At 34.3% G+C, this 23,800-nt stretch overlaps 1 protein-coding gene across 2 annotated transcripts; it reads left to right on the plus strand.

The window, feature by feature from the left end:
• The first annotated feature begins 4,328 nt into the window (after window positions 1–4,328).
• Window positions 4,329–6,523, plus strand: phr6-4 ((6-4)-photolyase). Of its 2 annotated transcripts, XM_073970920.1 has the most exons (3): window positions 4,329–4,345; window positions 4,603–5,325; window positions 5,387–6,523. In XM_073970920.1, exons 2-3 carry the CDS (start codon window positions 4,665–4,667, stop codon window positions 6,331–6,333), a joined length of 1,608 nt encoding a protein of 535 aa, XP_073827021.1. In that variant the 5' UTR covers window positions 4,329–4,345; window positions 4,603–4,664; the 3' UTR covers window positions 6,334–6,523. The 2 variants fall into 2 exon arrangements, with proteins under 2 accessions (XP_073827021.1, XP_073827020.1); XM_073970919.1 differs by lacking the exon at window positions 4,329–4,345 and having other exon boundaries at window positions 4,497–5,325.
• The last annotated feature ends 17,277 nt before the right edge of the window (window positions 6,524–23,800 follow it).

A 23,800-nucleotide genomic window follows, 5' to 3' on the forward strand; every position in this document is an offset into this window, starting at 1 on the left:
TTTTCATTTTTGCGATTTTAATAATAATGACGAATATCACAGCTTTGGTTCGGGACCTTCCAAGAGCAAAGTCTGACAATGAAAGTAAAAAATCCCATCATTACAATGATGTAAAGCAGGTTGGCGTAGGTATCCAAATAACGGAGATATCGCAATAGTCGGTAATACATCCCATTTTTTCACTTTTTTGGAAATCACGCTACAGGTCGCAATTTCAGTTGGATCGTCACGAAATTTTGGGTGTTATTGGGGGTCCCACAGAGGAAAAAAATCTTTTGATTTTTGATAATGGTCGGATGTTATTCAGGGGTCGGAATGTGAAAAAAATATTTGGAGAAAAAGACCAACGTTTTATTTCAAAGTTAATAGCTCTGTTCCTTTACGTGCAAGAATCTTCAAGTTTTACCACTTTTTACTCGAAAAGCGTTCCTTTACTTCAGACACCATACAATTCATATGGTAGCAGTTTACAACTTTTGCCGGTTTTACCACTTTCAAAAGTAAAGGAACAGACCAAATATCTCCCTTCTGTAGGAGGTATATTGAAAGCAAAACCTGGCAAGGAAAGTAGAAAATATCACCTTTACAACGATGTGAAGTAGGTTGTCATAGGTGGTCAAACAACAGAGATATCGCAATAGTCGGTAATGCATCCCTTTTTCCATTTTTGTGCAATCACACTGCGAAATTTTGATCGGATCCTCACGAAATTTTTTGGTTGATGGGGGTCTAACAGAGAAAGAAGCCTATTGACGGTTGGCATACATCCCACTTTTCCATTTTTTATTTGGGTTGTACTGTCGATGCACTTAAATGCGTTTCAAAAAAATGGACCTGTGTTAATGAAGACATTCAGAGCAAAGGCGCTAGCTAAGCTATCCCAATTTTAATATTTTGAATTTTATTAGTCAAAAGCTTATGAACAGGGGTAGTGGTGTAGGGTATCACATAGTCGGCCCCGACCCGACTATAGCCTTGGCTCATTTGTTTTTCTCTAAATAGCCGGCCTTCGGCTACATATTTTTGGAAATTTCAAGAACTATATCTCGGGAAGTATGGACTTCCCAGAGACGGTATACACATTTTGTGTTCAGAACGACGAGACCTACCTGTGGTAAAAATTCAAAGAAATCGGGTGTGCGCTGTTATTCCCGACTTATGCCAAAAATTTAGCAACTAATATTAATTTAATTATTAATGTTAATTATTTTGTGTTGTTTTTTAGTTTATTTATGTTTGTTTTGTTTTTATTGGTATTATTATTGGTAACAAACGCAAATAGTAAAATAAAGAGGACACGCAAAAATCTTAAATTTCACGTTAACATGTGAGGACACTAATATGCTGTTTATATTAGAGCTTTTTGTAGGGTTAACCTTCTTTATAAGGATTTGTTTGAAATATAAGCAATGGAATTGACATTTAAAACCCAGTCGGTTTGTTAAATCCGGTTATATATAAACGGGGTATAATACCCCGTTTATATATAACCGGATTTAACAAACCGACTGGGTTTTAAATGTCAATTCCATTGCTTATATTTCAAACAAATCCTCTCAAAGAAGGTTAACCCTGCAAAAAGCTCTAATATAAACAGCATATAACGAAACTTTAACGAAATTGGCTGCAAGAGACGTTGATAGTCTGACCATCGGCTAACACTTCCGTTACACATGCCAGTAAATTGGTGCCAATTGAGTACATGTATTATACTCGAAAATGCCGAAAAAGTGTTCGACTGGCATGCAGTTTTCTTGTGTGTTTACACATGCCAGTGCAAGTTCAATTCCAAAATTATTTTAAGCCGCATATAACACACAAAATTGCATTATATTTCAGATTTAAAACACAATTCACAACATATTTTACTATTTTTATTTTATTTCGTTTTAAAAAGATTGTTTTCAGTCATAAACATAATGAATCTGGTATTGCCGCCTTTTCAATATTGTATAATCCCAGAGGAGAAATTATTTATAAACCTATGTATATTTGCATGAAAAACATCAAAATTATGTCTTTACTAACCACTAATATATTGCAGCTGCCAAGACGTATTATTTGTGTTTCCTAATCTTTTTGAAAATAAGCATTAAATCTTTGCATTCTTAAAAGAAACAAAAATGTACATGGATTAAAAAATAGTCTCGGCAACTCTTTTTTCATTTTCGACATATCCATGGCCATGGTACAATAATACAGGTAGCATTATCATGCCAGCTGATGGTAACATAATATGTCAATTGCATTGAATTGATGTCAAATTTTGACATCTTATGTTGCCAACAATTGCCGATGCGGCTACCTGTGTATTTGTACCATGTCCATGGCACAATTACCCAGGTAGTGGCATCGTAAAATTTTGAATATGTTATGTCAAAACTTTCTTTATGTTGTTGGGGAAATTACAACAAAAATAATTTTTTATAAAGGGATTTGACTTTTCATATTCGATCAGCTGGTGTGATACCACTACCTGGTAGTTCTGCCATGGACATATCATTGGCAGCCAGCTCAAAATATTAGCTGTGTCTGGTTACCCTAAAATTTGTAACAATAGCTGTGTCTGGTTACCCTAAAATTTGTAACAATTTGTACCAATTGTTGCTGGAAGTCGTCTGTTAACACAAAAAACCAGCAAAAGAGAGCGATTCGAGAGAGACATTTTGACAGTTCTTTCACTGAGAGCTTGCAAATTCTTGCTGGACAAATTTCTTCTAGCAAGCACTTGCAAGCTCTTCTTCTTCCTGAAAACAATCAATCAGCTGTTTTTAGTTTTTTGTTGATTTATGTTTGTGAACATTAAAAACAATTTTATTGTGGAAATACGTAGTCTAATTGTATTGTTTTATGGAGAACAAATTTGTATAGTGGAAAAATACTTTTTTGTTTCATTATCTTTTTTATTTTTAATAAAATACAACGTGTTTGCTTCCTTTGTTGACGGACAAATTGTTCTGTTTTGACAAGTCAGCTGATTGCTTGCTGGTTTTTGCTGGGAAGGTGTCTGTTTACTTTTTACAATTTTCTAGCAAAAGAGAATAAAAACCCCTTACTCTCTGAGAAAGTTCTTGCTGGACAATTCTTGCTGGGAAAGTAACCAGACAGACTTAATTTGTACCAATTGTTGCTGGAAGTCGTCTGTTAACACAAAAAACCAGCAAAAGAGAGCGATTCGAGAGAGACATTTTGACAGTTCTTTCACTGAGAGCTTGCAAATTCTTGCTGGACATATTTCTTCTAGCAAGCACTTGCAAGCTCTTCTTCTTCCTGAAAACAATCAATCAGCCGTTTTTAGTTTTTTGTTGATTTATGTTTGTGAGCATTAAAAACAATTTTATTGTGGAAAAAACATAGTCTAATTCATGATGAAATAATAAGGTGGCGTAAAACGACCAGCTGATTGGTTTCAATCTGTCAAATTTTTTGTTATTGTGAATAAATTGTATGAAAACGCAAACAAACATTTTGACATATTGAAGAATTTTCCGCCAAAAATGAGTTGTTGTTGTGCTACTTACGTGACCTGTTAAATAGATCTTGGTCTAATTGTATTGTTTTATGGACAACAAATTTGTAAAGTGGAAAAATACTTTTTTGTTTCATTTTCTTTTTTATTTTTAATAAAATACGTGTTTGCTTCCTTTGTTGGTGGACAAATTGTTCTGTTTTGGCAAGTCAGCTGATTGCTTGCTGGTTTTTGCTGGGAGGGTTCTGTTTACTTTTTACAATTTTCTAGCAAAAGAGAATAAAAACCCCTTACTCTCTGAGAAAGTTCTTGCTGGACAATTCTTGCTGGGAAAGTAACCAGACCAGGAGGAGGCATTGTGACTCACAAGAGAGCCCATTTGCTCTAAGTGAGCGTAAATTTGTTATCGCTCACAGCCTGTGTAGATGCTAACACTTTGTGAACAACAACAAATTTACGCTCATTGAGAGCACAAGAGAGACCCAAAAATGTTCTCTGCCTCACTCTGAACCAGACAGACTTATTGCTGGCATGAAAAATCTAGTGCCAGTGGAGTCGACAATTCAAAAAATGTAATTGTGGTAGTAAAATATTGTGTATGTATTGAATTTTTCGAACTGTCACTGGCATGTGTAAAGCAGACATGACCAAAAAGAGAACGGAGAAAATGTGAATGTATTCAAAATATTGGCAACTTATAACAGTGTGTTATTAAGTTTGTATTCACGCAAGCTATAAAACAATAACAAATCAAAACATTTGTTCTCTTTTGTACGCTCTTTCTGTGCATTCGGGTCGTGTGCGTGTAAATTGCCGAAAATCATCGACACCGCCGTGCCAAATGTGGCCATGCTTGGTGTAAAGGTTGTAAAGTGGGTAAAGTAGAATGTTCTATTAGCTTTTAAATAATGGTTTTCAGTAACGGTAATAAAAAAATGCGGGAAATTTTATTTGTAGTGTGGCAACACTATTTATCTTAATGTCATCTTTCTTTTCTTTCTTTACATTGCACTACATTTTTCATTTTGTTTTGGTCTACTTTCTAAACAAAAACATAAAAATATTTTTTCATATTTTCTTTTGTTTTTATTCGTATGCAATTATTGCGTGAAAAAAAAATTAAATCTCCAAAGCACACACTACACACTCATCTACTCATCTTGATGAAGTTGTGAAATTCTGAAATTCTAAAACCATGAATGAAAAAACAACTTTAATCCACTGGTTCCGCAAAGGACTTCGTGTACACGATAATCCTGCGTTGGTGAAAATATTTGAAAAATCCCATAGAGATCCTCAAAAATATTGCATTCGTCCCATATTTATCCTCGACCCATCTCTGCTACAATGGTTACGAGTTGGTGCGAATCGCTGGCGGTTTTTACAAAGGAGTTTGGCGGATCTAAATAAACAGTTGATGACCCTAAACAGTCGCCTTTATGTGGTAAGAGGTAATCCCATTAACGTGTTTCCACGCCTTTTCAAGGAATGGCAAACAGAATTGCTGACTTTTGAAGAAGATATTGAACCATTCGCCCTGAAACGTGATGCAGAAATTAAAACCATGGCTCTAGAATATAAGGTCGAGGTGGAAACATTTTGGTCACACACTGTCTTCAATCCTTATACAGTGATGCAGAAAAATATGGGCAAGGCTCCATTGACATATCAGAAATTCCTGGCAATAATAGAGAAAATGAAAGCTCCCGAACCACTGGAAGTGCCTGAAAAGTTGAAAGCTAATGAAGTGCCTAAAGATTCATGGGAAATCAAGGATGTAAAATGCTATGATGTTCCTTTATTAGAGGATTTGGTTAAGAATATGAATGAGTTGGGCGAGGAGAAGTTTCCGGGAGGTGAAAACCTGTTACATAGTCCATAACTAGCCATTTTTAATCATGTTCTTTTCTTTTGCAGGAGAAACGGAATCTTTGAGACGTTTGGAAGCCAGTCTCAAAGACATCCCCTGGGTAACGGCATTTGAAAAGCCCCACACTGCCCCAAATTCCTTGGAGCCTTCAACAACAGTATTAAGTCCCTACCTAAAGTTTGGTTGTCTCAGCTCAAGGCTATTTCACAAGAAATTGTCCGCCATCTTAAAAGCAAATCCCAAACATTCCAAACCTCCCGTGTCACTCATGGGTCAACTGTATTGGCGTGAATTTTATTACACAGCAGCCACAGCAGAGCCTAATTTTGATCGCATGATTGGTAACAGTGTTTGCATGCAAATACCCTGGCAGGTGAATGACTCTCACTTGGAAGCATGGACTTATGGACGGACTGGTTATCCCTTTATAGATGCCATTATGCGCCAATTGAGACAAGAAGGTTGGATACACCATTTGGCACGTCATGCTGTTGCTTGCTTTTTAACTCGTGGCGATTTGTGGATATCATGGGAAGAGGGACAAAAAGTATTTGAGGAATTACTTCTCGATCAAGATTGGGCCCTCAATGCCGGCAATTGGATGTGGCTATCAGCTTCGGCATTTTTCCATCAATATTTTCGTGTCTATAGTCCGGTGGCATTTGGTAAAAAGACAGATCCCACGGGGTCCTATATACGCAAATATGTGCCAGAATTGGCTAAATATCCAGCTGGAGCTATTTATGAACCATGGAAAGTTTCTTTGGCGGATCAGCGCAAATATGGTTGTGTCATTGGTACAGATTATCCTCATAGGATTGTTAATCACGATGTTGTTCACAAGGAAAATATTAAACGTATGTCAGCGGCCTATAAAGTTAATCGGGAAGTTAAAACGGGAAAAGAAGACACGGAGCAAGTGGGAAAGAAGAGAAAACGTGATGCCGACAGTAGCGTTGCTAGTGGATCTAAGGAAAAGAAGAAGAAGAAATAGTCACCTGGATTTTAATGTTGTTATTGCCGAATTCTAAAAAATCATTGCCTTAATACCCAATTAATCGTCTCGAACCTTACACAAGCTTTGTGGAATACGATACATATTTTATATTAACCGTTATACAAATTATAAAATATTTTATAAATTGTTTTTTAAGCCTAATATAAGTTTTAAAGCAAAACAAAAAGTATCGCTCAGTCAAGTCGGATAACTGGGTTAGCATCCTTGATTTACTTTAGATGCGGCACCACCATTAGCATTGCAAGCTTCCGCTACATGTCAACGAGGGCAGCTCGAGTATATGCTTAGTTCAATGAACGGGACCTCTTGGTGGTCCAATCCACCAACGCTAATTAGGATGGCTGCTACAAAATCATGTCATGGTGTTACTGTTTTTGAAGGTTATTTGTCTACTCATTTAAATGGTCCACTGGAGACATGAGGAGGCACCCAATTTGTGTTCTCTGGGTTGCTTTCTGACAAGAAATTCTCATCGCATTGCAGTTACATGCGCGGACCAAGCTGGCACCGAATGGCTTGCCACAGACCTACCTATCGTGTTATTGGGGTAGTTGATGGTCGGAATTCTGCTACCATCGACCATGACATTCTGTTCTCACCTTTGCCGTCCATGTGTTGAACTGATTGGCCGTAGATTTAGTGACGGATATTACCATATTCCTTTCGGGGATAAATGTGGTAAGACAAGTCAAGTCTTTCACAAATCACATCAGGGGAGGTACCTGACGCCAAGATTGTACAATCATATGCATACGTTAGTATCTCAATGCCGTCTGGAGGCGGTAGAATATGTGAGAGGTAGAGGTTAAACCGTTCCGGAGATATCACCCCGCCTTGGGGAACTCCCTGGTTCTCTTTACAGGGCTTGCACTTCTTGTTCTTGAATTCCATGTACGAGGGTTATCCATGTCGGAGGGTTATCTGCTCAATGTCCTCAAACAGCATGGAGGGTTTGACCGTATAAAAGCTTTTGATAAGTCATGCGCCAACATCACTGTTAGATCGCACGGTTTGCTTTGGTTGAGTCCTCAACTAATGTGTGCAGATGGTGCAGCGCTGTTGATGTTGTAACCTCCTACAGTTAAAGTTGTATCGGTAGAAGAAAAGAAAGAGAAAAAAATTCAAAATTAGTCGATAGGCATCTAAGCATTCACATCCAGCCGGGGCCAGGTCCATCGGGTTTGCAGGACATGCGAAGAGGTGACGAGGGATGTGCGGCGATGGGCCACATTTTGGGCATGTATCTGTTATCTTAGGATTCAGGACGGAGAGATAACTGTTGAGGTACCTAGAGAGGCCAGACCGAAGTTGGGATAGTATCGCTCTGGTCTCCCTAGGTAGTGTCCTCTCATCTTCAATTATGCGTGGGGGTCTCCCACCTAGCACAACACTGCTGGTGTAGGATGAGATATGGTCCTCTACTATTCTTGTGTGAGCCTTCCTCAGTGCTGTTGGCTTGCCTTCCATCGTTTGTTGGTTTTGGGGGGGATTTGGGGAAGGTTTGGGAGTCTTCTGTGATAGGCCCATCTCTTTCAGAAAGAGGTCTAGTACAGCTAGCGTTATTTGGGTGGTCATGTTTGGCTCTGCTTAGTGGTGTATATGGTTTTCGGGGGCCTTGGAACGCAGTGCAGTGTTTTGGACCCTTTGAAGATTTCCCCATTGTGTGTCACTTATTCCTGGAGACCATATCGGGGCTGCGTAGTCCATGAGGGGACGACCAACGGCTTTATAGGTGGTCATGATGGTCTCTTTGTCTTTACCCCATGTACTACCAGCAAGCGCTTTGAGGATTTTGTTTCTTTTCCCGACGTTCCCTGCTACTATCTCAGCGTGTTTACAAAAATATAGTAAGTTGTCAAAGGTTACGCCCAGGATTTTGGGGTTTTTGGTCGTCGGGATGACTTGTCCGCGGATATGTATATTTATCTTAGCGTTGATTTATTTTTGTCCACGAAGTCAGAACGGTAGCTGAGGACTTAGGGGCGGATAGCTGCAAAGTTCTGTCTTCAAAAAAGTCTTTAAGGGAGGGGAGGTAGTCATTTAGGTTAGCATCTATGTCTTGGATTTTCCTGCCGATATACATAACTGTGCAATCGTCAGTGTATTCTATGGTGCATTGGGGGCGCAGCAGTGGCGATAGTAAGCCCCCTTGAGGTTTCCCTGCTTGTTCTTCCTGGCTGGGATTTGTGTCGTCAGAATTCCACATAGGACTGTCTTTCGGCCATGTAGTTTACCAACCATCTCTTGAGGTAGTTAGGGAGAGAATATGGTGTGGTTTACCGTATCAAAGGCCTTCGACAGGTCCAGAAATACTAATATCGTTCTTTTATGTGGTCTATCTATTGCTATTTTGTCCTTCCGTGATCATAGTCGTGACTTCATTTAGGGCTGTTGTCTTGCTTCTTCCAGATGTTGGTGATCGGCGGCCAGGTGGAAGTGCTTAGTGAAGTACGGTAGGAGGATGGACTCGAGGATCTTCACGACTGGCGATAGCAGGGTAATGGGTCGGTATGTGCTGCATATGCGCCCAGATTTACCCGGTTTTGGAACTGTTACTATCTTTCTGACCTTCCACATGTCGGGAACATCGAAGGTGCTGATGCAAAGGTTAAAGGTGCATGCGAGATAATTTGCACCGTGTTGACCAATGTGCTTCAGCATCTTCGTTGCCAGACCATCCGGACCAATTGGTGTGGAGCTTTTAGCGGCTTTTATCTTTGTAAGCACATTATCCGTTGTGATGGTGGCTTGGTCCGTATTTGATGTTAGGACACGGGAAGCTCGGCGTAGTCTTCTTCTATCGCAGCGCTGTTGCCGTGCTATGCTGCTTACGGAACCCATGCTGATGATCAGCAACTGAATAGCTATTTCCAACGCTGGGGAAGACTAAAGCTTCAAGGGTCTTTGCTGCGTGTGACGAAAGCAAAATTGGGGTCTTTACGATTAACTTTTGCTTATATCCTTGCCTGGCTTTAGTAGCAGGACCACCCTTCCCATTATCCAGACTTCGGACAAGATGTGGGTGGGACAGGTTTAGAACTTTGGTGAGGTACTCGACTCCCACCCAGCATTATCATGGATATTTCATTGGGGGCCAACGCTTTGAATGATTTAGCTTTGCTGGTGGCTTTGGCAACGTCACCCCAAGGCGAATTTCTTGCACCATGCGTTACCCATTGTAATTTGTGATGGATCATCCTCCGCAGGAAGAGATCTAATGCGACGAAGAACCCTTCTCTTCACCCAGTCACTGCTTGGGTGATCGACAAACTGTCGATTTAAATAACTTGCGCATCTTTTAGGATCAGTCAGCATAAAGTCGCCAAACGCGACTGAGATCCTATCTTCCTTTAAGAGTGACTTAACCGTGGCCCACAATTCACTTATTCCGGCTCCATTGTTGCAACTCTTCAGACGATTTAGCCACTTGATCCGCTTATGCTTACCGAACAACCTGTTAACTTCGAGTGGCAGCACCTTTACACTGGGATCACTAGGGTTGGCTAGGCGAAGCTCATCTATCTTATTTGCTAATCCCGTCGCTTCTTCTAGAAAATTTGGTCTCACTTCGGATATTCGAACTACAGGAATATTGCGAGCGGCTGCAGACGTGATGATGTCCCGGAACATCCATTCTGCTAACCGAACATCATAAAGATTGGGCAATTCTTTGAAGCGGTAATTCGTGAGCTCTTTGAAACTAGGCCAATTAGCTTTCTCATATATGATGAAAGTGTGGCTTTCAAAGGTGATGACGTTCAAAGGTCTGCTGATGGAGACGATTATGGGGAGATGGTATTCCCAAGAGAATAGACGGGTTGCCAGGTGAAATTTTTTGTCGGATCAGTTGATACGATGGTTATGTCTGGCGAAATATGGATCTCTCCGCTAAAACGTCCAACTTATGATAAGCTTTAAAGTCTCATAGATCCGATGGTTATGATCTTCCGAAGGCAGGCTAATGTTGAACATAAACCTGGAGTACAGTCATTAATAGGCAGGATGTATGCCTAATGCCACTTTACTTTGGCAGTTCCGCAACTGACTGCTAATCCCGCCAATACATTCCGTGTACGGATCATTGGAGCCAGTCTCATTCCAAATAGGTTTGTATTGAATAGATTGGTGCAACAGGAAAGCTAGCCTATCCACGTAACTCTGGTATCACTGGGGTTGGCTCAACGAAGCTCATCACTCTTATTTGCTAATCTCATTGCTTCTGCTACGATCCTATCTCAGTAGGCTGTAACCATCACAACGCTGTATGCTGCAGTTGTTGCTGAACTTGCTTTACTGCACCATCGCGAGTTTCGACTTATAAAGGCCACTATTTCCTCGATCTTACCTTGGAATCGATTGCAATTAAATTACATAAATGACGTATTTTTAAGAATTTGAACAGCAACGGCTGGTGTTAAGTGCAGGGTGTATGGCTGCTGTGTTCCAGCAACATAGTCCCTCACATGGACGAGTCCAGAACAACTTATGAGATGCACAAACTCCAGATATCTATTGTATCTCACCGAATTTTGAATGTAGTGGATGTGGATGTCGAAACTCGAGGAAATTCATATTCGTCCTGAGTTTTCCTCTGCCCGGCATGGACCAAAAGAATACCGAGCAAGCATTTAGGGATATGCTGCTCTAATACAGAAGAGCGATAAAGATACAAACAACCTTTTCAACAGACCTGCCAAACCTACTCATTTAACTCCAGTGAATCTGTGGTTATATCCCATCGAAGCAGCCATATTCCTGGAACTGGAGACAGACCTAGAGCCAGATTGAGCAGAACAACAAACACACAAACATGACATAATAAACACTGTCACAACAACAACCAATACAAACATATATACGTTGTGGTGGCAGCCGCTGGCCGGAACATGGATGTTGTGTGGATCTGGGTCAATCCGGTAACGAAGAACCCGCCGCCGCGGGGTTTGTTACTACTGGTACTACTATTGTTGTTGTTTTGGTGATCAAAATTGACGCAGCCCTATAAACATTTGATAGTTCCAACAGAAATACCTTATTCTCAAGTGTCTGCCACCAGACACGTCTACCAAAGGTTAAGACGCGACCGGAGTTCGCAAACTTTTGCCAATAGAGGCCTTGCAGGAGTAGAGTGCAATATAACCTTTCTTTATTTTTACACCATGGTGTGCGCCATTTTGTATTTATAACAGAAAAAACATTATTCCTTTGATTTCTCATATTTACAAATTCGTGTGTCGTCAGGAATAAACTCGCCACGCTCACTTCCATCCAAATCGTAACGATATGTGGCATGACTTAACATTTTTGATGGTAACCATATTTCAATATCACGAAATTTATATCTACCCGAACGATTATCTGGTGGATATTCATAAACCGCATTCTCTTTATAATTCTCAATTACTTCCATATCCACAGTGCCACCTTTCTCCACTTCTTCATCTGCCCACGGATCAATGTCAATGGGTGACATTATTGCACCTGTGATATCTTTATATTCAATGGTATTCTCCTCCGGGTTCATTGAAACGGTATGGGGCAGATCATCTTCATTGAAATTATCCGAATTGATATCAATTATCTCCACGTCTGTTCTTGATGTTGTGGAGAATATTTTGTTATCATTAATCGTTTGTAAAGCAATGTATTTGTTATAGATTTTGATTGGATGTGTCCCTTGCGGGAACTGCAGTAATTTCTTATTTAGAAAACGTATTGTATTTGAAATCATTGCGATTTTATTTTTTTGGAAAGAAATTAAACAAATTATGTATTTTAAATTGTATTTGAAATTGAACGAAATGTCTACTTTCAAAACAGTGGGTTTAAATTTGTTTTTTAGAGGACAATAGACGTGGATTTTTTAAATATTTTTAGTGGACAATAGACGGGGATTTTTAAAAGATTTTTTAGTGGACAATAGCCTTGGATTTTTTGAAGATAAATAAACGTGGATTTTTTAAAAATATTTTTAGATGGCAATAGTCGTGGATTTTTTAAAAATATTTTTAGAGGGCAATATTCGTGGATTTTTTAAAAATATTTTTAGAGGGCAATAGTCGTGGATTTTTTAAAAATATTTTTAGAGGGCAATAGTCGTGGATTTTTTAAAAATATTTTTAGAGGGCAATATTCGTGGATTTTTTAAAAATATTTTTAGAGGGCAATAGTCGTGGATTTTTTAAAAATATTTTTAGAGGGCAATAGTCGTGGATTTTTTAAAAATATTTTTAGAAGGCAATAGTCGTGGATTTTTTAAAAATATTTTTAGATGGCAATAGTCGTGGATTTTTTAAAAATATTTTTAGATGGCAATAGTCGTGGATTTTTTAAAAATATTTTTAGATGGCAATAGTCGTGGATTTTTTAAAAATATTTTTAGAGGGCAATAGTCGTGGATTTTTTAAAAATATTTTTAGAGGGCAATAGTCGTGGATTTTTTAAAAATATTTTTAGAGGGCAATAGTCGTGGATTTTTTAAAGATTTTTTAGAGGGCAATAGTCGTGGATTTTTTAAAAATATTTTTAGAGGGCAATAGTCGTGGATTTTTTAAAGATTTTTTAGAGGGCAATAGTCGTGGATTTTTTAAAGATTTTTTAGAGGGCAATAGTCGTGGATTTTTTAAAAATATTTTTAGAGTCGTGGATTTTTTAAAAATATTTTTAGAGGGCAATAGTCGTGAATTTTTTAAAAATATTTTTAGAGGGCAATAGTCGTGGATTTTTTAAAAATATTTTTAGAGGGCAATAGTCGTGGATTTTTTAAAAATATTTTTAGAGGGCAATAGTCGTGGATTTTTTAAAAATATTTTTAGAGGGCAATAGTCGTGGATTTTTTTAAAATATTTTTAGAGGGCAATAGTCGTGGATTTTTTAAAAATATTTTTAGAGGGCAATAGTCGTGGATTTTTTAAAAATATTTTTAGAGGGCAATAGTCGTGGATTTTTTAAAAATATTTTTAGAGGGCAATAGTCGTGGATTTTTTAAAAATATTTTTTGAGGGCAATAGTCGTGGATTTTTTAAAAATATTTTTAGAGGGCAATAGTCGTGGATTTTTTAAAAATATTTTTAGAGGGCAATAGTCGTGGATTTTTTAAAAATATTTTTAGAGGGCAATAGTCGTGGATTTTTTAAAAATATTTTTAGAGGGCAATAGTCGTGGATTTTTTAAAAATATTTTTAGAGGGCAATAGTCGTGGATTTTTTAAAAATATTTTTAGATGGCAATAGTCGTGGATTTTTTAAAAATATTTTTAGAGGGCAATAGTCGTGGATTTTTTAAAAATATTTTTAGAGGACAATAGTCGTGGATTTTTTAAAAATATTTTTAGAAGGCAATAGTCGTGGATTTTTTAAAAATATTTTTAGATGGCAATAGTCGTGGATTTTTTAAAAATATTTTTAGAGGGCAATAGTCGTGGATTTTTTAAAAATATTTTTAGAAGGCAATAGTCGTGGATTTTTTAAAAATATTTTTAGATGGCAATAGTCGTGGATTTTTTAAAAATATTTTTAGATGGCAATAGTCGTGGATTTTTTAAAAATATTTTTAGATGGCAATAGTCGTGGATTTTTTTAAAATATTTTTAGAGGGCAATAGTCGTGGATTTTTTAAAAATATTTTTAGAGGGCAATAGTCGTGGATTTTTTAAAAATATTTTTAGAGGGCAATAGTCGTGGATTTTTTAAAAATATTTTTAGAGGGCAACAGTCGTGGATTTTTTAAAAATATTTTTAGAGGGCAATAGTCGTGGATTTTTTATAAATGTTTTTAGAGGGCAATAGTCGTGGATATTTTAAAAATATTTTTAGAGGGCAATTGTCGTGGATTTTTTAAAAATATTTTTAGAGGGCAATAGCGTGGATTTTTTAAAAATATTTTAGTGGACAATAGTCGTGGATTTTTTAAAAATATTTTTAGAGGGCAACAGTCGTGGATTTTTTAAAAATATTTTTAGAGTGCAATAGTCGTGGATTTTTTAAAAATATTTTTAGAGGGCAATAGTCGTGGATTTTTTAAAAATATTTTTAGAGGGCAATAGTTGTGGATTTTTTAAAAATATTTTTAGAGGGCAATAGTCGTGGATTTTTTAAAAATATTTTTAGAGGGCAATAGTCGTGGATTTTTTAAAAATATTTTTAGAGTGCAATAGTCGTGGATTTTTTAGGAATATTTTTAGAGGGCAATAGTCGTGGATTTTTTAAAAATATTTTAGAGGGCAATAGTCGTGGATTTTTTAAATATATTTTTAGAGGGCAATTGTCGTGGATTTTTTAAAAATATTTTTAGAGGGCAATTGTCGTGGATTTTTTAAAAATATTTTTAGAGGGCAATAGTCGTGGATTTTTTTAAAAATATTTTTAGAGGGCAATAGTCGTGGATTTTTTAAAAATATTTTTAGAGGGCAATAGTCGTAGATTTTTTAAAAATATTTTTAGAGGGCAATAGTCGTGGATTTTTTTAAAAATATTTTTAGAGGGCAATAGTCGTGGATTTTTTAAAAATATTTTTAGAGGGCAATAGTCGTGGATTTTTTAAAAATATTTTTAGAGGGCAATAGTCGTGGATTTTTTAAAAATATTTTTAGAGGGCAATAGTCGTGCAATTTTTAATGATTTTTTAGTGGACAATAGACGTGGATTTTTTAAAGATTTTTTAGTGGACAATAGTCGTGGATTTTTTAAAGATTTTTTAGTGGACAATAGTCGTGGATTTTTTAAAGATTTTTTAGTGGACAATAGTCGTGGATTTTTTAAAGATTTTTTAATGGACAATAGTCGTGGATTTTTTAAAGATTTTTTAGTGGACAATAGACGTGGGTTTTTTAAAGATTTTTTAGTGGACAATAGACGTGGGTTTTTTAAAGATTTTTAGTGGACAATAGGTGTATTTTTTAAAGATTTTTAGGGGACAATAGACGTTTTTTAAAGATTTTTTAGTGGACAATAGTCGTGGATTTTTTAAAGATTTTTTAGTGGACAATAGTCGTGGATTTTTTAAAGATTTTTTAGTGGACAATATTCATGGATTTTTGAAAATTTTTTAGTGGACAATAGTCGTGGATTTTTTGAAGATTTTTTAGTGGACAATAGTCGTGGATTTTTTAAAAAATTTTTAGTGGACAATAGTCGTGGATTTTTTGAAGATTTTTTAGTGGACAATAGTCGTGGATTTTTAAAGATTTTTTAGTGGACAATAGTCCAGGATTTTTTAAAGATTTTTTAGTGGACAATAGTCCTGGATTTTTTAAAGATTTTTTAGAGGACAATAGTCCTGGATTTTTTAAAGATTTTTTAGAGGACAATAGTCCTGGATTTTTTAAAGATTTTTTAGTGGACAATAGTCGTGGATTTTTTAAAGATTTTTTAGTGGACAATTGTCGTGGATTTTTTAAAGATTTTTTAGTGGACAATTGTCGTGGATTTTTTAAAGATTTTTTAGTGGACAATTGTCGTGGATTTTTTAAAGATTTTTTAGTGGACAATAGTCGTGGATTTTTTAAAGATTTTTTAGTGGACAATAGTCGTGGATTTTTTAAAGATTTTTTAGTGGACAATAGTCGTGGATTTTTTAAAGATTTTTTAGTGGACAATAGTCGTGGATTTTTTAAAGATTTTTTAGTGGACAATAGTCGTGGATTTTTTAAAGATTTTTTAGTGGACAATAGTCGTGGATTTTTTAAAGATTTTTTAGTGGACAATAGTCGTGGATTTTTTAAAGATTTTTTAGTGGACAATAGTCGTGGATTTTTTAAAGATTTTTTAGTGGACAATAGTCGTGGATTTTTTAAAGATTTTTTAGTGGACAATAGTCGTGGATTTTTTAAAGATTTTTTAGTGGACTATAGTCGTGGATTTTTTAAAGATTTTTTAGTGGACAATAGTCCTGGATTTTTTAAAGATTTTTTAGAGGACAATAGTCCTGGATTTTTTAAAGATTTTTTAGAGGACAATAGTCCTGGATTTTTTAAAGATTTTTTAGAGGACAATAGTCCTGGATTTTTTAAAGATTTTTTAGAGGACAATAGTCCAGGATTTTTTAAAGATTTTTTAGAGGACAATAGTCCTGGATTTTTTAAAGATTTTTTAGAGGACAATAGTCGTGGATTTTTTAAAGATTTTTTAGTGGACAATAGTCGTGGATTTTTTAAAGATTTTTTAGTGGACAATAGTCGTGGATTTTTTAAAGATTTTTTAGTGGACAATAGTCGTGGATTTTTTAAAGATTTTTTAGTGGACTATAGTCGTGGATTTTTTAAAGATTTTTTAGTGGACAATAGTCGTGGATTTTTTAAAGATTTTTTAGTGGACAATAGTCGTGGATTTTTTAAAGATTTTTTAGTGGACAATAGTCGTGGATTTTTTAAAGATTTTTTAGTGGACAATAGTCGTGGATTTTTTAAAGATTTTTTAGTGGACAATAGTCGTGGATTTTTTAAAGATTTTTTAGTGGACTATAGTCGTGGATTTTTTAAAGATTTTTTAGTGGACAATAGTCCTGGATTTTTTAAAGATTTTTTAGAGGACAATAGTCCTGGATTTTTTAAAGATTTTTTAGAGGACAATAGTCCTGGATTTTTTAAAGATTTTTTAGAGGACAATAGTCCTGGATTTTTTAAAGATTTTTTAGAGGACAATAGTCCAGGATTTTTTAAAGATTTTTTAGTGGACAATAGTCCTGGATTTTTTAAAGATTTTTTAGAGGACAATAGTCCTGGATTTTTTAAAGATTTTTTAGAGGACAATAGTCGTGGATTTTTTAAAGATTTTTTAGTGGACAATAGTCGTGGATTTTTTAAAGATTTTTTAGTGGACAATAGTCGTGGATTTTTTAAAGATTTTTTAGTGGACAATAGTCGTGGATTTTTTAAAGATTTTTTAGTGGACAATAGTCGTGGATTTTTTAAAGATTTTTTAGTGGACAATAGTCGTGGATTTTTTAAAGATTTTTTAGTGGACTATAGTCGTGGATTTTTTAAAGATTTTTTAGTGGACAATAGTCCTGGATTTTTTAAAGATTTTTTAGAGGACAATAGTCCTGGATTTTTTAAAGATTTTTTAGAGGACAATAGTCCTGGATTTTTTAAAGATTTTTTAGAGGACAATAGTCCTGGATTTTTTAAAGATTTTTTAGAGGACAATAGTCCAGGATTTTTTAAAGATTTTTTAGTGGACAATAGTCCTGGATTTTTTAAAGATTTTTTAGAGGACAATAGTCCTGGATTTTTTAAAGATTTTTTAGAGGACAATAGTCCTGGATTTTTTAAAGATTTTTTAGTGGACAATAGTCGTGGATTTTTTAAAGATTTTTTAGTGGACAATTGTCGTGGATTTTTTAAAGATTTTTTAGTGGACAATTGTCGTGGATTTTTTAAAGATTTTTTAGTGGACAATTGTCGTGGATTTTTTAAAGATTTTTTAGTGGACAATAGTCGTGGATTTTTTAAAGATTTTTTAGTGGACAATAGTCGTGGATTTTTTAAAGATTTTTTAGTGGACAATAGTCGTGGATTTTTTAAAGATTTTTTAGTGGACAATAGTCGTGGATTTTTTAAAGATTTTTTAGTGGACAATAGTCGTGGATTTTTTAAAGATTTTTTAGTGGACAATAGTCGTGGATTTTTTAAAGATTTTTTAGTGGACAATAGTCGTGGATTTTTTAAAGATTTTTTAGTGGACAATAGTCGTGGATTTTTTAAAGATTTTTTAGTGGACAATAGTCGTGGATTTTTTAAAGATTTTTTAGTGGACAATAGTCGTGGATTTTTTAAAGATTTTTTAGTGGACTATAGTCGTGGATTTTTTAAAGATTTTTTAGTGGACAATAGTCGTGGATTTTTTAAAGATTTTTTAGTGGACAATAGTCGTGGATTTTTTAAAGATTTTTTAGTGGACAATAGTCGTGGATTTTTTAAAGATTTTTTAGTGGACAATAGTCGTGGATTTTTTAAAGATTTTTTAGTGGACAATAGTCGTGGATTTTTTAAAGATTTTTTAGTGGACAATAGTCGTGGATTTTTTAAAGATTTTTTAGTGGACAATAGTCGTGGATTTTTTAAAGATTTTTTAGTGGACAATAGTCGTGGATTTTTTAAAGATTTTTTAGTGGACTATAGTCGTGGATTTTTTAAAGATTTTTTAGTGGACAATAGTCGTGGATTTTTTAAAGATTTTTTAGTGGACAATAGTCGTGGATTTTTTAAAGATTTTTTAGTGGACAATAGTCGTGGATTTTTTAAAGATTTTTTAGTGGACAATAGTCGTGGATTTTTTAAAGATTTTTTAGTGGACAATAGTCGTGGATTTTTTAAAGATTTTTTAGTGGACAATAGTCGTGGATTTTTTAAAGATTTTTTAGTGGACTATAGTCGTGGATTTTTTAAAGATTTTTTAGTGGACAATAGTCGTGGATTTTTTAAAGATTTTTTAGTGGACAATAGTCGTGGATTTTTTAAAGATTTTTTAGTGGACAATAGTCGTGGATTTTTTAAAGATTTTTTAGTGGACAATAGTCGTGGATTTTTTAAAGATTTTTTAGTGGACAATAGTCGTGGATTTTTTAAAGATTTTTTAGTGGACTATAGTCGTGGATTTTTTAAAGATTTTTTAGTGGACAATAGTCGTGGATTTTTTAAAGATTTTTTAGTGGACAATAGTCGTGGATTTTTTAAAGATTTTTTAGTGGACAATAGTCGTGGATTTTTTAAAGATTTTTTAGTGGACTATAGTCGTGGATTTTTTAAAGATTTTTTAGTGGACAATAGTCGTGGATTTTTTAAAGATTTTTTAGTGGACAATAGTCGTGGATTTTTTAAAGATTTTTTAGTGGACAATAGTCGTGGATTTTTTAAAGATTTTTTAGTGGACAATAGTCGTGGATTTTTTAAAGATTTTTTAGTGGACAATAGTCGTGGATTTTTTAAAGATTTTTTAGTGGACTATAGTCGTGGATTTTTTAAAGATTTTTTAGTGGACAATAGTCGTGGATTTTTTAAAGATTTTTTAGTGGACAATAGTCGTGGATTTTTTAAAGATTTTTTAGTGGACAATAGTCGTGGATTTTTTAAAGATTTTTTAGTGGACTATAGTCGTGGATTTTTTAAAGATTTTTTAGTGGACAATAGTCGTGGATTTTTTAAAGATTTTTTAGTGGACAATAGTCGTGGATTTTTTAAAGATTTTTTAGTGGACAATAGTCGTGGATTTTTTAAAGATTTTTTAGTGGACTATAGTCGTGGATTTTTTAAAGATTTTTTAGTGGACAATAGTCGTGGATTTTTTAAAGATTTTTTAGTGGACAATAGTCGTGGATTTTTTAAAGATTTTTTAGTGGACAATAGTCGTGGATTTTTTAAAGATTTTTTAGTGGACAATAGTCGTGGATTTTTTAAAGATTTTTTAGTGGACAATAGTCGTGGATTTTTTAAAGATTTTTTAGTGGACTATAGTCGTGGATTTTTTAAAGATTTTTTAGTGGACAATAGTCGTGGATTTTTTAAAGATTTTTTAGTGGACTATAGTCGTGGATTTTTTAAAGATTTTTTAGTGGACTATAGTCGTGGATTTTTTAAAGATTTTTTAGTGGACAATAGTCGTGGATTTTTTAAAGATTTTTTAGTGGACAATAGTCGTGGATTTTTTAAAGATTTTTTAGTGGACAATAGTCGTGGATTTTTTAAAGATTTTTTAGTGGACAATAGTCGTGGATTTTTTAAAGATTTTTTAGTGGACAATAGTCGTGGATTTTTTAAAGATTTTTTAGTGGACTATAGTCGTGGATTTTTTAAAGATTTTTTAGTGGACAATAGTCGTGGATTTTTTAGTGGACAATAGTCGTGGATTTTTTAAAGATTTTTTAGTGGACAATAGTCGTGGATTTTTTAAAGATTTTTTAGTGGACAATAGTCGTGGATTTTTTAAAGATTTTTTAGTGGACAATAGTCGTGGATTTTTTAAAGATTTTTTAGTGGACAATAGTCGTGGATTTTTTAAAGATTTTTTAGTGGACAATAGTCGTGGATTTTTTAAAGATTTTTTAGTGGACAATAGTCGTGGATTTTTTAAAGATTTTTTAGTGGACTATAGTCGTGGATTTTTTAAAGATTTTTTAGTGGACAATAGTCGTGGATTTTTTAAAGATTTTTTAGTGGACAATAGTCGTGGATTTTTTAAAGATTTTTTAGTGGACAATAGTCGTGGATTTTTTAAAGATTTTTTAGTGGACAATAGTCGTGGATTTTTTAAAGATTTTTTAGTGGACAATAGTCGTGGATTTTTTAAAGATTTTTTAGTGGACAATAGTCGTGGATTTTTTAAAGATTTTTTAGTGGACAATAGTCGTGGATTTTTTAAAGATTTTTTAGTGGACAATAGTCGTGGATTTTTTAAAAATATTTTTAGAGGGCAATAGTCGTGGATTTTTTAAAAATATTTTTAGAGGGCAATAGTCGTGGATTTTTTAAAAATATTTTTAGAGGGCAATAGTCGTGGATTTTTTAAAAATATTTTTAGAGGGCAATAGTCGTGGATTTTTTAAAAATATTTTTAGAGGGCAATAGTCGTGGATTTTTTAAAAATATTTTTAGAGGGCAATAGTCGTGGATTTTTTAAAAATATTTTTAGAGGGCAATAGTCGTGGATTTTTTCAAAATATTTTTAGAGGGCAATAGTCGTGGATTTTTTAAAAATATTTTTAGAGGGCAATAGTCGTGGATTTTTTAAAAATATTTTTAGAGGGCAATAGTCGTGGATTTTTTAAAAATATTTTTAGAGGGCAATAGTCGTGGATTTTTTAAAAATATTTTTAGAGGGCAATAGTCGTGGATTTTTTAAAAATATTTTTAGAGGGCAATAGTCGTGGATTTTTTAAAAATATTTTTAGAGGGCAATAGTCGTGGATTTTTTAAAAATATTTTTAGAGGGCAATAGTCGTGGATTTTTTAAAAATATTTTTAGAGGGCAATAGTCGTGGATTTTTTAAAAATATTTTTAGAGGGCAATAGTCGTGGATTTTTTAAAAATATTTTTAGAGGGCAATAGTCGTGGATTTTTTAAAAATATTTTTAGAGGGCAATAGTCGTGGATTTTTTAAAAATATTTTTAGAGGGCAATAGTCGTGGATTTTTTAAAAATATTTTTAGAGGGCAATAGTCGTGGATTTTTTAAAAATATTTTTAGAGGGCAATAGTCGTGGATTTTTTAAAAATATTTTTAGAGGGCAATAGTCGTGGATTTTTTAAAAATATTTTTAGAGGGCAATAGTCGTGGATTTTTTAAAAATATTTTTAGAGGGCAATAGTCGTGGATTTTTTAAAAATATTTTTAGAGGGCAATAGTCGTGGATTTTTTAAAAATATTTTTAGAGGGCAATAGTCGTGGATTTTTTAAAAATATTTTTAGAGGGCAATAGTCGTGGATTTTTTAAAAATATTTTTAGAGGGCAATATTTTTAAAGATTTTTTTTAGTGGACAATAAAAGTGGATTTTTTGAAGCTATTATGTGGACAATAGACGTAGATTTTCAAAGATTTGTTAGTGGGCAATAGACGTGGATTTTTTTTAAGATTTTTTAGCGGACAATAGAAGAGGATTTTTTTAAAAATTTTTAGAGGACAATAGACGTGTATTTTTTCAAAGACATCAGTTTAGTTTTGGAGTTAAATTCTTTACAAAATTATAACATTTTAAAATCTTCCATGTTTAAGGACATTTCCATTTGGAACGGTATCTCACACACAGGCACATATGCGCTTACATATGCAGACTCAATTTACCCACATTTCATTACATTGCATGACATATGATTTACATCAACTCATATGTCTGCACTCTAGAGAACATGCAGGCTGGCAGACAGACAGACCGTCATGTTCGAAAGAAATGCTGTTTACATCTTCCAAAGCAACGAGCAGTTGTTCCATGTTTCATGGCTAATGAACATGGAACATGGATACAGTTCAGATCGACAAATGTAGTATTTTATGAAATGCAGATTTGTATATACGCTTCCGAGTTGTACACATTGCAATTTTATGTAAATTGTGGCATAAAAGGTTTGATTTGGAAAAAATATTGGTTGGAATAGTGCATACAATATCGTTTTGAAAACAAAGTCGGAAATCCGTCGACTCTAAACTTCTATTGTCATCAAAAATATTTAAAACAACGCCTTTTTTCCACCAAAAATAAAAAAATCTGCGCCTTTTATAATCTAAAAATCCTCGTCCAATGTCCTCTAAAAGATCATTTAAAAATCCACGTGTATTGTCCTTTAAAAACATGATTTAAAATTTAACCTTTATTGTCCTCATCAAGCCTTTCTAAAAATGTTTAATAAAAATTTTTAAAATAGGCTCCATAAAATTTTTAAAAATCTACGTTTATTGTCCTGCTGCATCCTCCAAAAAATAGTTAAAAATGTTGTCTCGGTTGTCTTTTAAGAATGGAGTGGTAATACCATATGACAGGTAGTAATCTTACAATTTCCTCTATATCATGCTAAGCAATGCATACATCCATAATGTAATTTTCGTCATTCACACGTGCATTACTCAATTTTCCAACATCATATTGCAGTTGAATCGGTGTATTTGTAGCATAGATACCAACACATGTGTTAACACTTTCTTGAATTTGCATGTTGGAAACTTTCTGTGGCAAAAAAATGAATAGTTTTAGTATCGTGGTCGATAAAAATACAACTACCATTGCATATTCTATGCTTGTGCCGTGTTGTAGTCTAGGAAAGGGTATTTTCGGTATGAATAAAGTTTTCTTGAAACACATGTATAACACAACGTTTTTATAACAAACAATTCCGCAAACGAATAGGAGGGAACAGTTTTGCTATATCTATGACAATAATGATGATTGCTACTCATAAACGTAACAAGTATAAAATACAGAACCAACACACAAACACCAGCTCGCATCGAACATTCCACTTTTAAGAGAAATTTTGTTAAAGTATTTTGTTAAATCACTTGTTGACAATCAAATAAAGTAGTACTAGTAATGCACTTTTTATGGACTCTAATACACTGTGCGAAAAAAAAACTGAGCAGATTATGAAAGAAGGGCTAAAAATATGAGACACGTGTATCGGTGTTTTTCACCTTGACATCGGAAAGTAACCAAAGTAGGCGGGGCAAGTTCCGCCCAATTCTTGTTTTTCCGAAATATTCGATTAAAGATATCATGGAATCCGTGCATTTTAGACATATAGTGTATTTGGACAGACAATGCGCTGCGGGGAGTTAAAATGCCGAAAAGTCGTATCCTGCAGTCGTGGACAATTTTGCAAAGTTGTAAAAATTTTCCAGCATTGCAATGGGTAAATCGTGCGCATGATGTGTGAAATATTTCTTTGAATACTCATACGCAGTAATGTACACTTTTATGAATTCACGCCAAAATAATTTTTTCCTGGTGAAAACGCTGTA

Source organism: Musca autumnalis, unplaced genomic scaffold (genome assembly GCF_047663935.1).
Source record: "Musca autumnalis isolate F117 unplaced genomic scaffold, ASM4766393v1 scaffold_2, whole genome shotgun sequence".
NCBI lineage: Eukaryota > Metazoa > Arthropoda > Insecta > Diptera > Muscidae > Musca > Musca autumnalis.